Genomic DNA, 14,777 nt, shown 5'->3' with positions numbered 1-14,777 from the left:
GGGTAAAATGGTCATTTAGGGGGCGGCACCACCAAGGTATGGCAGTGCCATCATGTCCCTCTTGGTGATGTCACTGGGATCTTGCCATGTGGCAGCCCCACTAAGTCCAAAAAAACCCTAAAAACCTACATTTTTTTGTCAATTTTCAAATGGCGATATTTGAGGATCCAACCGTCAGATTTTCACGAGCTATATATATCTGGAAAAGTATTTCTGATTCTTATTCAATGATATGGATATAAGACCCAAATTATTCCAGGATCATAGTCAAAACTATGGGCAAAGTGGGGGACCCATATAACAATAATTCACATGAAACAATGGCCAAATGACGTTGTCTTCATAGCAAAGGCTAGAAATGGGTTTGAAATGATAAAACAAAGCTATTTAAGAAGTTTCAGCTAATTTTGGCCATGTTTGGGCACCCAAGTTAATTCAGGGGTTAAATAATCATTTTCTACCGTGCGATCTTTAAGAACAATGTCGGACTCAATTCATTATCATCTCAAGGGTCCTCTAGGGTAAAGGTGTTAGACGCTTCGGTGAAATTTTTTAGGTAAAACTAAAATCGAACTGTTAAATAAACGGTTTCACATGTTGAAACCGCAACCATTTATAAATGGTTTCGATTTAATCGGTTTTAAACACTTTTTTAATTTTTTATTCAAACAATCACTTTTTGTTACATGTTTTTTAGTTTTCATTGAATTGGAAGTGTGAACTGAATTCATATATGTTTTTCATTTCATATTTATTAATTATTTATTGTTATCATTAATGCTTAATTATTACCATTATATATTACTAATATTTGTTTCGATTTAAATGATTCACCATTGGTTTAAATAGTTCGGTTTGGTTTAATAAACGGTTTTAATTTTAAAACCAAACTTGAACCTTTTATTAAACAGTTCATGGTTTTGGTGTAAACGGATCGGTTTGGTTTTGGTTTGATTTTGACACCCTTACTCTAGGGTAACAAAATCTAGTGTCTAGAGCTTAACACCTTCCCCAAATCATAACATTGACCGTATCCAAATTGACGGTTTGATCGGTCTCCATTGGACAATTGTTGAATCATTTTTTTTTTGGTTTTGTGGGCCCTTATCCCTAATTTTGGTAGCAACTTTTGATTTGTTTCTCTTTATCTTCCCAAAGAGGTGAGGTGAAGAACATCTCGAATCTCCTTTCCCGCACTGGGGGAGATTAAAAGCACTATTCTTATATCGACCTTAATTATATGTTTGGCTATATAGAAAAGACCCCCCAAAAAATAAACATAAAGAGACAAAAATCATGAGGATACAATGATTGTTTTATGTGTCTATCTCTCTCTTCAAATTCAATTTTTTTTGAAAACTTTATTTTCTTTCCTTGATATCCAAACATAGCCTAAAGGTGTCAATAAGAAAAATCCTTTTTTTTTCTTTCTTTCTTTCAATAATCATAAGAAGAAAACAGAGACTTAATGTAACGGTTCTCCCCACCTTTTAGGCTTCGATTTGCAAACACATCATCTCGTGGGCCCTTCTTTGCAAACCAATTAACGAGATATAACACATCCTTAGTGCATATCTCCGACTAAAGAGGTTTCGAAGCAACCCGACATTGTACCTTCACCTTACTTAAGTTGTGTTAGGTATGCATTTCCATACTTAGATTGCAGAATGCATTATTGACTAAGAATGAGAACACTATTTGGACAAATGTTGCCTAAAGTACAATCTTGATTTTAGAATGCGTTTCAACATTTCATCGAACAACTAATAGGCAACCAAAAAAGAACATCACCATCCACTGACGACAATTCCTCTTCTCATCATCTGCTCCGTCATTTCCCCAGACTTCCTTCTCTTAATTCCTCTGCTCTCACCCTCTCCACAATTGGATTCATTGATCCCTTCTCTCCAAAAATAATAAAATTGTTGAATGCAAACATAAATAAAAAAATACTTGTGCAACCATAATTAGAGAGAAGATGAAGCAAACATTAAAGTAAAGATTACATTTATAAAATTTCTACATCCTAAGACAGTAACATGGATTCATCTTTTTTAATTTGCAAGAAAACTGAAAATTTGAGACAACAATGACGAAGTTTGCAAGCCCTCAGAGCTGCGATGATGGACCTAATATAAGTTAACTGTTCTAGATTCCTCTCATCCATGCGCAGACCCTACTGCAGCCTCCTACGTTTCAAGGTAACCTACTTTGATAAAAAACCATGCCACTAAATTTTCAATGAAGACCACAATACCTCTTCAGAAACGTCTTCTACACTAAGAACTCCATTCTTGTGGTCAATGCAGAGGCATTACAGGGCGATGATGGACCATTGTTGGTGGTTGTCGTTGATGAAATGTGTGTGTGTGTGTGAGAGAGAGAGAGAGAGAGAGAGAGAGAGAGACCTAGTGAGTCGCAAAAGTTTGTTCATAACAGCCATGAAGTGAGGTTGAGAGTTCCATCCTTGATGTTACTCACAACATTGAGAGCTCTCGTGCTACAAGACGTAAATTTCGGAATGGATTAGAAGTCCCGTTCCAGAATGGGTCTCACTCCTGGTGTCGTTCCAGGTTTTAAGAATGAGAACCTATACCAAATGACATTTTTGGCGTTCGAGAATGTGTTATCAACTTCAAATGCATTCTGAGAATGCATACCAAACACAACCTTAAACAAGGACATAAATCCCATTGGTTAAGAATGCATACCAATCACAACCTTAAACAAAGACATAAATCCCATTGGTTAAAAAAATCTCCAACACCATGATTGGTCTGGCATTTGAGATCTTCCCACACTAGTGGTGTGGGGAGCCCTCTCCTTAAACCCTCTCCCCTCTTTATTTTTTTTTGTAGAAAGCAGGGCTATTCATTCATGCGCGCCCAATGCCAAACAAAGAAAAACAAGATACATAATATAGTTAGAGAACATGATAAATGCGAGATATAGATATATGGTATCCAAAACCAATGAGTGGAAATTGACCCGGTCTCACATGCCATTGACAAGGTCCTCCAGGCTAGGGGTTGGTTCACTATTTCCCTAGTAAATAGGTTGTAGATACAACTAAGCTTAGGCGTATGCACAGTCGTGCCAATAGAGGGGGCTTCGGAGCCGATGGAATCTTCGGTACCACCAGTACCAGAGTCGACACCACCTGCAAACACACACACAAAAGAAAATTAAAAAGAATAACCTTCCCAGACATGCCCGATTTCGAAGAAGCCTTTCCAAGAGAATGGTATAGATGACCAACTGGAGGCAGAAAAGCTGGGCCACTCAGGTTAGATTCCGGTGGGCCACTTAGGCCAGATTTCGGTGTCTAGGGCGCCGATGCCAACATTGTCGGCGTAATCGGACTTGGGCTAGAAACCGGCAGCATCGATGAGAAGGTTAGGGATGTGGAGGTGGTGGATTCGGTTGGGGATGACGGACATGGTGTCTGGAAGGCGGCGAAACTGGGCTGCTTGAGAGTGGGTGTCACCGTAGAGGAGACTTAGACGGCTGAGCAAGCGCATCAGCTTATGGAAAAGGCAGTCACAGATCTTGAAGTCGTGGCCATAAGGGTGGGAGATGGCTAGAAGAAGATCGGAGTTGCGATAGTGGAACGATAGAGGGAAAGAGGAAAAGAAAGAAGAGAAAAACAACAAACTTCAAGCCACTGGGGGTGGAGACGGGCACGCCACTGGGGCGGAGACAATCACGCCACAAGGGCGGACAAACAGCTACATCGTGAAAGAGAGACCATGAAAGGGGTGTGGTGATGTTGAAGATGAAGCTTAGAGCGGCGCTAGGGTTTTTTTCTGGTTTTCTTCTCCTTGCGGTGCTAGGGTTTTTTCTCTCATAGACTCTCTTTCAAGGTGGTTCTTTCTTATATCCTCTCCCCTCAAACAATAGATCTTTTGCAAACAAAAATAAGTTTATTTTATATTATTTGTCAACAAGGATTTATTCCATGGTATCAGATTTGCATCGATCATGCCCGATATTGATAAAATACCGATACGTATCAAAAAACCAACTTTACAGCCTATACCAATAATATAAATATCGGTGTCATTATTGATCATGATTGATATCAATGCAATTGGCCAACATGACAATCAAATATTGATACCGATACTGATACCAATACATGATTGCACGTCTAATTACCGACACTTTCTTCCCTCTCTCTTCAATACCCTGCATGTGGTCCCGTCCCTGTGCGACCAACCAACACCCACCGAAATTTACTCTCTCCCACCCATTTAGTGCCCTAAGTTGGACTTGATGAGGTTGTTTTGTACGAGCAGAATCGGGACATTTTCGTAAAAACAAGAGACGATAAGAACTTTTGCAGGCATGCGAGTGGGTAGGTTAATGACTAAAACAGCTCTCCTCCTCTCTTTCTACCTTCACCAACTTTCTTGACTTCGTCTATAAAAACTGATGATCAGAGAGGTTTACTCCCCCACCTAGACCCGGTAGACTATTTTAGTCTGTTACAATACTTTCTCTGTAATACTATTATTAATTATTTTGCTCTTCGTTTTTCCTTTCCCTCGCTCTCCGCTTGCTTTCCGAGATCTCGTTCCTTCTGCAATGGCGTACGAGCGAGTTCTTTTGGGAATGGGGAACCCCCTCCTTGACATTTCAGCCGTCGTAGATGAGCCGTTCCTGGAGAAGTAATTCGATCTTACTCAAATTTATTTAATGTTTCTGATAAGATTGTGAATTCGTTTAAGGCTTTAAGCGTAGATGTTGGCGTTTTGTATGTTATTTTTGCTTCTGAGACTGAATACAGTTGCCTTTTTTGTTTGTCCTTCCTCCCTGGATATTTTCTTTTGTTGACATGGACTGTTTGTGATGCCCTTTTTCTTTTTTGGAGCCAGATTTGTAGATCTTAAATTTGTTAATTACGAAGCTTCTAAAGCCGGATCTGTTCTTACCGTTTCTGCAAATTTGACTGTTTCACTCCTTTCAGTATGTTTAACTGTATTACTGTGGTTCTGTACTCCTTGTTTCGTTGAGATCCTAACGAATAGAGAGGTGATTCTTCTTTATCGATCTGTTGTGGATCTTCGATATTGCTGTAATTGTATGCTAAATGTCTCTGTTACTGCAGTTTTATTTTATATCCTTTTTCATGAACGTATATGACAGTAATCTGAACATGCAGGGAGTAGGATTGCCATGATTTAATCATTTTCCTAGAATGATGAATAGATGTACAATTTGAAGTGCTTATTTTTCAAAATGTATATGTACATCTGCTTTGTTGATAGTTTCTTTATTGATTTTTGTTTACTATCTCTATTCTACTGTCTCAATGCGGTGTGCATGTTTTTCAGTTCTGTAAATTTTGTTTTCTTTGTGTACATCAGTCAATTCTCGATTCAGTTTGATCATGATTTCTTCATTTAATTTGTTCAATATTTTAGAAGTTGTAAATGCTTTTCATTTTGCTGCACTGATATCCTGATTTAGCTTTCAGGGTGGATAATCATAAACCCTAAGATTTCTTCATTGGGTTTTGTCTACTGTCTCTAAGTTGTTGTTTAATCATTTAAAAAAATTATTTACTCCTTGGGCATATGCGAGTAGATTATTTTGTTGTTGGAAGCTTTGCATGATTCTGGTACCAGAAGCCGTCATCTCATCTCCCCTTTCACCTTCCACACCATCCCCCACCTAAAAAAAAAATGTTATAGCAAAGGTGCTTGTTTGATTGATAATTTCCACTGATCTGCTTGAATGTTATGAACCACACCAACAACCTCCTGTTTGCCAGTACTTGCTAGTTGGGGATCTGAATGTGGATGGTTGTGTAATTATATGATCTGGTACATTGACAGTTGAAAGAAATGAATGATTCGCTATTTCTGGATCAAAATATTTCATAGTTTCATGATATTACATATTCTCAACCGTTGTTCTACTCTGTAAACTTTCATTCTTTGGGTTTTAAATTGCTGGACTGGTGTTGATTCATGTTCTACAGCTTAGTGTCTTATTCGCATTTTATCATTATACAGAAGTCATGATTGGGAAGATCATGTTTGATTTAATGTTTGTTTCCCTGGTTTGTTGGCAGATATGGTGTCAAGTTGAATGATGCTATTCTTGCAGAGGACAAGCACCTACCAATGTAAGTGTTAAGTTTCTGACTTCAAGAATAACTTTATCGCTTAGAGATATCATACTTAATCCAATTGGTTTAAAACTATTTTTCCTTTTCTTCTTCAATAAGAACATGAAACAAAGTGTGGGTTGTCTGATTGTAAAGTTCAACCTGTTAATTTTAGTGTTAATGGTGGACATTTTAGTTTATTTGTAGATTTTGATCTAATTTTCTTTTGTTGTTGATGCCTTAGTGCTGCATCAACTAGCCTTTCTTCGTATTTTTTCCCCCTGGAGTGACATTGTAAGACTTACTGACACTATTATGTTGACGTGAAATTGCCATCAAGCCACTATGTTCTGAAATGTTTGCATGCATAGTAATGCTGGGAAAAGTTAGTCACCAGAGACAACTTCAGTTAGTTAAAAGTGATATCAGTTCATTTGAATTCATTTAGTTGTCAATGAGTTATTTAAGTGTACTTACTTTGAATAACTCCAAGTTGGCTTTTCAGCTACCTCTATGATTAGTCGACATGCTGGATTATTTTGAACTAAGATTGTTGGCTTTATACTCTCAGGTACGATGAATTGGCTACCAAGTACAATGTGGAGTATATCGCTGGAGGTAATGTTAGAATCACAATGATGTTGTTCCTTGGCATTTGTATAACTGCATACTGGTTGTTTTTGCTTTTGTCATTATAGTCTGGTAAGCTAGGTGACACACGCACAAGTATGTGCGTGCGTGCCTTACATTAGAGGGTTATTCAACTTTAAGGGTCTGGGAAGATCAAAATTACTTTCTGTACTCCCTTAAGAAGCAATAACTTGGGCAATATAACAGCTATTTCTTAAAGTAAAACGTGAAACTGCATTTGGGGTTCAGTTGATTGACTACTGACTGGTTGCTTGCATGCCAATAAGGTCTTACCTGATCAACTCAATGAACTAATCTTTGCCTAGCCTTTATTAACATTGCTTTTGTGTTGTTTTGATTTGTTCAGGTGCAACACAAAATTCAATCAGGGTTGCCCAGGTATATTTGGAATCCTCTTTAGGTTGTTCTAGTTGTCATATATCTATAGCCCAATAAGGTGAAACTTGTAATGTTTTTCTTGCAGTGGATGCTTCAAATTCCTGGGGCTACTAGTTTTATGGGTTGCATTGGCAAGGACAAGTTTGGGGAAGAGATGAAGAATAATGCAAAACTTGCCGGTGTTAATGTACGGTCATGTTTATACCATCTTGTATTGCTTATTTTTCAATTATGTCCATCTTTCAGCCCTTCCCTTCTGTGGAGGATATCATAAATTTGCTTATGTTCAGGTTCATTATTATGAAGATGAGTCTGCACCAACGGGTACATGTGCTGCTTGTGTAGTTGGTGGTGAAAGGTCAGTGCTGCATCACATATGTTCTCTTATATCATCAAGCATTATCTTTAGGAGAATGCCTGATTGTTTGGTTGTCAGCTGCTTTTACAAGTTAATGTCCAAGATCTTGGCCTGTTTTCTTCATTCATTTTCTTGAGGTCTTAATGAGCCACTGATTAGATTGTATATGCAACTCTAACATTATAATTCCTCGGAAATATTGCTTTTGCTTCCAGATTAAGTATGCTACTTAAGATTATTTCATACAATATGAAGTATTGGAATTCCTAAGTAGCTTTATGGCCATGTGCAAATAACGAAGTATCATAGAGAGACAAAATTATGTCATGCAGACTTGGCTCTCTTTACCTGATGGTGTTAAACTGTTTCTGAAGGGAGTGCATACACCTTAATAAAAGGGACCCTAACTGTATATGACATTCCCATTAAGGTGGCCTTCCCCTCCCCCTTCTAATAGATAAGCAGTTTTGGACAAAATACTTACTAAGGGCCTTCCAGAAAGGCTCCCGACCAACATTTGTTTTGTGTGCCAGTTAATTTCCTAATTTAATTTCTGCATTGGTTTTCACTCGTCCTAGAAAATGTGTGGATGTGGCTTTCAGCTTGTTTGGAAATTTCACCGGATCTTTCTTGTAGGTGGTGAATTCTTGGTACCACATGGGTTCCAGTGCCTGGGGTAGAGGATTATAGTATATGTTTCCATTTGCATCTTGTGGAAACAAGGGAATTACTTTGGTCTTTATTTTTGAGGATTAAAGGGGCCTTACTTTTTTACTGTGGTCCTCTAGCTGATTTTGTAACATTTCGATATGTAGACGAAATTTCAGCTGAAAATTTCAATGCTTCATTCATTTCTAGATGTCTAACCCTCATGAAAGGAAGATTTTCATATTGATTTCACCTGACAATTTTCCTTTTACGTGGTTTTAACTGGAGACAAAGGAAATCTAATCCATTGGAAGGAAAAAAAAAAGGGAGGGGGGGTAATAGTGTTTTCTTGTGGTACATCATCAACGTCATCCTTGATTTTGCAATGGTCGTCGTTGTCTAATGTATAATTCTGCTCTGGTAGCCATTTCCACTGGCTTCAAACCTATTAGATTATGTGATGGTGATTATCTTTTTAGTTGGAATGTGTTGATTAGCATGTAAAGGAGATCATAATTGTTACATGTGTTCGTCGAAAGTATTTGGGGTTGAGAAGATTGATCTTATTGGTAGCCTGTATATTGCTGCATTTTCGTTTAATTTTGTAGTATCGTCAACCTTGTATTACTTAAAGGAAAGACTTGTAAATAAAACTTTCCAAGATGACCTGTATTAATAACATGATTAGATTAGTTCTTTATGCTCGTAATTAATTTAATGATCTATATTTATGAAAGTATTAGAATCCTTTTCCTGGACCTGGATGGTATGGAGTATCCTTGGAAACAGGTACACAACCGCTGGACTTGGGTGCATCTCTCTTTTAGACTCGGTACCCATTCAAAACGTCGAGGTATAGGTGCTTGGTAATCTATAATTATTACTTTTTAGAATGAGAATATCCAAATCTCACAATCCCTTTGGTCTTTGCTGGATTTCCATCATAGGAAACATAAGATTTGTAGTTAATAATCCAGAGTAAACCAAAATAGTTAAACTTAAAGTGAACAAAAAGTCTACTTTCCAAAAATCAAGTGTGTGACATGTGAAAGGAACCATCCATGTTTCAGACTGATATTGTAATGTTGTAAGGTTTTTAGTAGCTGCAACATTAATGGTCTGAGATGGACATATGAACAGGTCACTCATTGCTAACTTGTCAGCTGCAAATTGCTATAAAAGCGAACATTTGAAGAAACCAGAAAATTGGGCATTGGGTAACCTTCTTCCCTGGAGTTTTCCCACCCACTGTCTCTTTGTTGTTTATTCTTTCAAGACTTGGTTATGTAAAGTTCTTTTCTAACAGTCGAAAAGGCCAAGTACTTCTATATTGCTGGGTTTTTCCTCACGGTGTCCCCAGAGTCCATTCTACTCGTAGCTGAACATGCAGCTGCGAACAAGAAGGTAAACAGTGATATGATAATGGAAACATCCCTCTTCTCTGCTACCTTTTATTAGTGGCAGCATTAGCAACAGCTTCTTTTTTATCCAATTGCAGGTCTTCTCGATCAACCTTTCTGCTCCATTCATTGTTGAATTCTTCAGGGATCCTCAGGAGAAAGTTTTACTGTAAGCTATTGTTCTCTTCCTTCTTTGTCACATCTGTTTCTCAATACATATTTACAGATATAAGGCATGACTTTGGGTTCAGCTATGCGGACTATGTTTTTGGAAATGAGACAGAAGCAAAAATCTTCGCAAAGGTTCATGGCTGGGAGGTAATAATAATTGCTTGTGTGAGCTTCACTAGATCCAATTGAGTTCAACTAGTTTTCCTGATTGGGGTTTCTTTCATGGGTAGACTGAGAATGTCGAGGAGATTGCTTTGAAGATCTCCCAATGGCCCAATGCTTCAGGAACGCAAAAAAGGATTACTGTGATCACGCAAGGTGCTGATCCAGTTGTTGTTGCTGAGGATGGCAAAGTGAAATTGTTCCCTGTGATCTTGTTGCCCAAGGAGAAGCTTGTTGATACCAATGGAGCTGGTATGTGCTTTATTGCATTTATATTTGAACCCTTTTTTTCTTCCCTTCTCTTTTTGGTTGTTTAGACTTCAGCCCTCAATTAGTATTTTCATGGTAAAAGGAATAAATAAAAGTGGGGAAAATAAGAAGTCTTGAATCATGTATAATTTTGATCTCAACCAATTGATTGATTTGTTCTTATAATTTTCTACAGGAGATGCTTTCGTTGGGGGATTTTTGTCTCAGTTGGTTCAAGAGAAGCCAATTGAAGAATGTGTCAGAGCAGGGTGTTACGCAGCAAACGTTATCATCCAACGATCTGGCTGCACCTACCCAGAAAAGCCTGATTTTAAATAGGCATTTTCTCATGAGAATGTCTTCCTTTCTTTTCTGTGTGTGTGTTGATTTTGATGCAAATGAGGCTCTGAACTGGTTGTGGTAATTTTGTTTCACCAGTGCCTAATGGGTAATTTTGCTGATAATTTTAGTACTGGATGTATCTTTTATATTTTTTTTAATGATTTCCCCAGTCAGATCCATATATTTAAAGACCGTTCCGCCCTAATTTGAAATGTTACTAGATCGATTTCATTTTTGTAGTCAAAATAGTTTTCAGGAACACTTTCTCTTAGGCAATGAACTTCACTTTTGCTGACAGCAGATGATGATTTAATAGAGATCAAGATCATGGATCAAGCTAGCGGTATTGAATCAGCTGAAACTTATCAATATTGCCGGAGACCGATACAAATATGATACCAATACATGGGGTTTTTTTTATTGAAATTTCATCCAATCCTAGATCGATTCAGCCTGAAATGGACGTAATGGTACCCTTTCTGATGTAATAATGGTTAAACATTTTCACCATGACTTCAGATGTGAGACAGAAATGAAGTTCAAAGTAATGCTAAAGCATATCTGTGCAGAATACATTTCTTGTGGCAATGGGCAAGCCTTTTGAATGTCATCAGCGAGTAAGATTTGATGTTAGCAAGAGAAAGAAATGAAGTTCAAAATTAGAGTTGATTTTATAATCTTATCGCTTGGAAAGGGGGTTTTACATCTTATATATGGACTATAGAGACTTACTTTTGGACCAACATGACTCTTAGCAGGATTTTTGACTAGACTCTCAAAGTGAATTTAACTTTCAGACACAAAACAGAACACTTGACTCAACCTGCCGCTCACTATGGGTGATGGTGGTGAAGTGTTCTATGATTTATTAATTATGTCAATTGAAATTAGCCTACTGATAAAATATTAAAGCTGAGGTGGTGTTCTAACTTCTAACTAAGGTCCTAGGTTTAAAGTATCGATATCGGACATGGTTTCGATCAAACGATTTTAAGAGACGTATCGTATTATATGATCCAGCCTAGCAAAAACGGGGGGGGGGGGGGGAGTTTGGTCATTTCATAGTGGGGCCCCACCTGTGAAATCTACTTAGGAAACTTTTTCTACAAGTTAGATCTTGAAAATCTTAGCAACAAGTTTGTCTAACCTCCTTAAATTAATCTCAGAAGAACAAGGGGCTTTTCAAAGAGGGAAGGTCATTTTCTCCAACATTCGCTTGGCCTTGGTGCTCTCTAACTTTTTACACAAAAAAATGTATAGCGAAAGTATTGATTTGAAACTAGACATCCAAAAGTCTTACGATACTCTTGATTGAGATTTTTTATTTGATGTGTTGAGGAAGTTTGGTTTCTGTGAGCTCTTGGTTAGGTGAGTTCATCAATTACTTTTTTTAGCAAAGTTATCTATTGTTTTCAATGGAGGTCCGATTAGATTTTTTAGTGTAGAACAAAGTCTTTGTGAAGGTGATCCTCTCTCCCCTCTACTTTTCATTTTAACTGAAGAGGTATTTCTTCTATGATGTCTGATGGTCTCTTGAAAGCTCTTCCTAGCCTTAGAGGTGTGCACATTTCTTCTCATCTTCTTTTTGTAGATGATGTTTTTATATTTATGAATGCAAGAAGTAGCTATGTGAGAATTCTAAGGTATTTTCTTCAGCAATATCAATCTTACTCTGACAAAAAAATACAAATGAAAAGAGTAAAATTTTCATGGGCAACTTTTCTCCACAAAGAAAAGCAGCTTTAGTTAATATTCTGGGCTTCTCAAAATTTGGGTTTCCAACTAGTTATCTCGGAGTTTTAACCCCAAAAAAAAAAAAAAAAAACCAACCTAGTTATCTCGGAGTGGACATCTTCAAAGGTCGAGTTAAGAAAGACTATATCCTTCTTCTTGTTGATAAGTTCAAAGCCAAACTCTTTAGGTGGAAAGGCAAGATGATTTCTATGGCAGGTTGAGTTCAACTGGTGGGATCAATCGTATCAATTATTCATGTCCACAACTTCTTTATATACAGGTGGCCTTTGTCTTTGATTAAGGGTATGGAGAGGTGAATGAGAAACTTTTTTTGGTTTGGTGACAGAGAGCCATCTAAAAGAGTTACTGTTAAATGTGATGCAATGTACAAGCCTATTGTTGAAGGGAGCCTTAGAATCCTTAAGGCTTCAAGATATTAATCTTTCTCTTCTCTCAAGACTCTGTTGGTCAATAAAGAATGCTAAGTTAATCTTTGGAATCTTCATGAGAGCAAAACACTTGTCTATGGATGGTGAGCTCAAGTGTTCTTTTCAATCTTCTTCTATCTGTCCAAGGATTAAAAAGATTTGGAATTTTGTATCTGCAAATGAAAGGTGGATAGTAGGAGATGGTTGCTCTATTAATTTCTGGAAAGATAGGTGGCTTAGTGAAATTTCAATTACCGAGAGTTCGAGTATGGATTTGGATTCTTCCAAACTCTTCATACAAGAGTTGTTTCTTTTATTGATAATAACCTAGACACATATATCTGGTCAAGTGCTCTTCACATATGAGCTTATCCTCTGAGCAGCCTCTCATCAGCCAAGGAAAGTTCAATCATAGTTTAGCCTCTCATCAACCAGAGCAAGTTCCATCAAAGTTTTGTATCATGACTTTCTTTCTTTTTATTTGTTATTATTTGTGTGCTTGAGTTTTGAGTTTATTAATAAATATCTGGTAACACATCTCTCAATAGTATCATTTGCTTTTGTTTATGGCAATACTGAGAATGATGATTATACCGTAGAGATTTCACTTGGATACCTTCCCATTAGCACTTCTAATGTTTTATTTTTTTGTTAATTAAAGAAACCACATGCCAATCCCAAAAGGTTAATCAACTTTTGGGACCGCGGAATAACAGATATAAACAACACACACCACATTTACACACCCGATGTGGGACTAAACCCACTCACCCAACGCACATAGGACAATATTTTTTTGGTAATCACACAAACCACACGCCAATCCCAAAAGGTTAACCAACTTTTGGGACCACGGAATGGTGGATATACACAATACACACCACACTCACACACCTGATATGGGATTAAACCCATGATCATCACTTCTAATGTTATTACACCAAAGCTATAAACATCACATTTTAGGTCCACCTTCATCATGTAGGCAAGCTCAGGAAGGCATGGAAGTCCAACAAACATTTAATTAGATTCTTAATACTTTAAAGCTAATAGTTCACCAAGTCATCAATGCTAAGGAATGTATCAAAAAATAAAAAAAATTATTTACAGAGAATTTTAAAGCTTATGATAATGAAAAAATTGTTTCGAACTTCTAATAAAAATGGCTTGATCGATGAAAATATGATCAATTATAAAGTCTCACCAAGTAAAATATTATATAGAAAAAAAGGAAGATTTAGTTATATGATATTAAAAAAATATTTCATCCAAGTACTACTTATAAATATCTTTCTTTATAATTAAGAAAAGGATGAATTATTACCTGGAGCAACATATCCACATGTCCTCGCCTGAGAAGTCCAATTGGATGAATCAGGCTTTAGAAGTCTAGTTGTGCCAAAGGCGGCACACATGCGTTGTATTCTTCATCCAACAAAACATTGTTGCTTGACGTGTCACGATGAATGATTGGTGGTGAACAATCATGGTGCATGTAAGACAAGACATTTGCCACACCTTTAATAGCATTAACCCTTTTAATCCAATCCATTTCCAATGCAAGCTCACTATTGTTGAGGATCTTAGCCAAACTTCCTTTCTCTAAATACTCATAAACTAAAAAGGAGTGCAATGCAGATGAACAAAAACCATATAGTTTCACGATGTTTCTGTGTCACAGTTTCGTCAATGCATTAATCTCATTTTATAAATGTTTGTATGTTGGCATTCTCACACTCATCCTGCAATGGTTGGTGAAGCTTTTTGATATAAACTTCTTGATCCGTTAGCAACTTTACTATATAAACGCTTCCAATATTCGACATCAAAATCATTTGTTATTTCAATAATTTCTCGATGGGCTCATGTTCTTTGTGCCGCAGTGCAGGCTGCGCCCAAACACAAGGGCCTGCCACTCAGGGGGGCAGGGTGGTCATTGTGCCCACCCCCATGTGTCTGAAACAACCTGCGCCCTCAACACAGAGAATATTCTCCCTTTCTTGATATACAAATCTTCTGTCGTAATTCCATATTGATTGAAGATTAGAAACATATATGAAATGGGGGAGAAAAGGAAAGGGTATGGGGAACCGAAATAGTTGCCCAGGTTGCTTGTGTACCCTTACTGGGGATTAGATTGA

General features: G+C 37.3%; 1 protein-coding gene across 2 annotated transcripts; it reads left to right on the top strand.

The window, feature by feature from the left end:
• Positions 1-4,465: 4,465 nt before the first annotated feature.
• LOC122652750 (adenosine kinase 2-like) lies at positions 4,466-10,650 on the top strand. Of its 2 annotated transcripts, XR_006331642.1 has the most exons (13): positions 4,466-4,670; positions 6,080-6,133; positions 6,687-6,733; positions 7,113-7,144; positions 7,230-7,331; positions 7,435-7,502; positions 9,291-9,367; positions 9,457-9,554; positions 9,649-9,719; positions 9,802-9,868; positions 9,952-10,135; positions 10,329-10,568; positions 10,604-10,650. XR_006331642.1 is itself a non-coding variant. In XM_043846592.1 (12 exons), the coding sequence occupies exons 1-12, from the start codon at positions 4,588-4,590 to the stop codon at positions 10,469-10,471; spliced, it is 1,026 nt and encodes a 341-aa protein (XP_043702527.1). In that variant the 5' UTR covers positions 4,466-4,587; the 3' UTR covers positions 10,472-10,650. The 2 variants fall into 2 exon arrangements, 1 of the variants encoding a protein (XP_043702527.1); XM_043846592.1 differs by having other exon boundaries at positions 10,329-10,650.
• The last annotated feature ends 4,127 nt before the right edge of the window (positions 10,651-14,777 follow it).

The sequence above is a fragment of the Telopea speciosissima genome, chromosome 2 (assembly GCF_018873765.1).
Source record: "Telopea speciosissima isolate NSW1024214 ecotype Mountain lineage chromosome 2, Tspe_v1, whole genome shotgun sequence".
NCBI lineage: Eukaryota > Viridiplantae > Streptophyta > Magnoliopsida > Proteales > Proteaceae > Telopea > Telopea speciosissima.
Note: the sequence above shows the minus strand (reverse complement) of the source record. Positions and strands in the feature narration are given on the sequence as shown.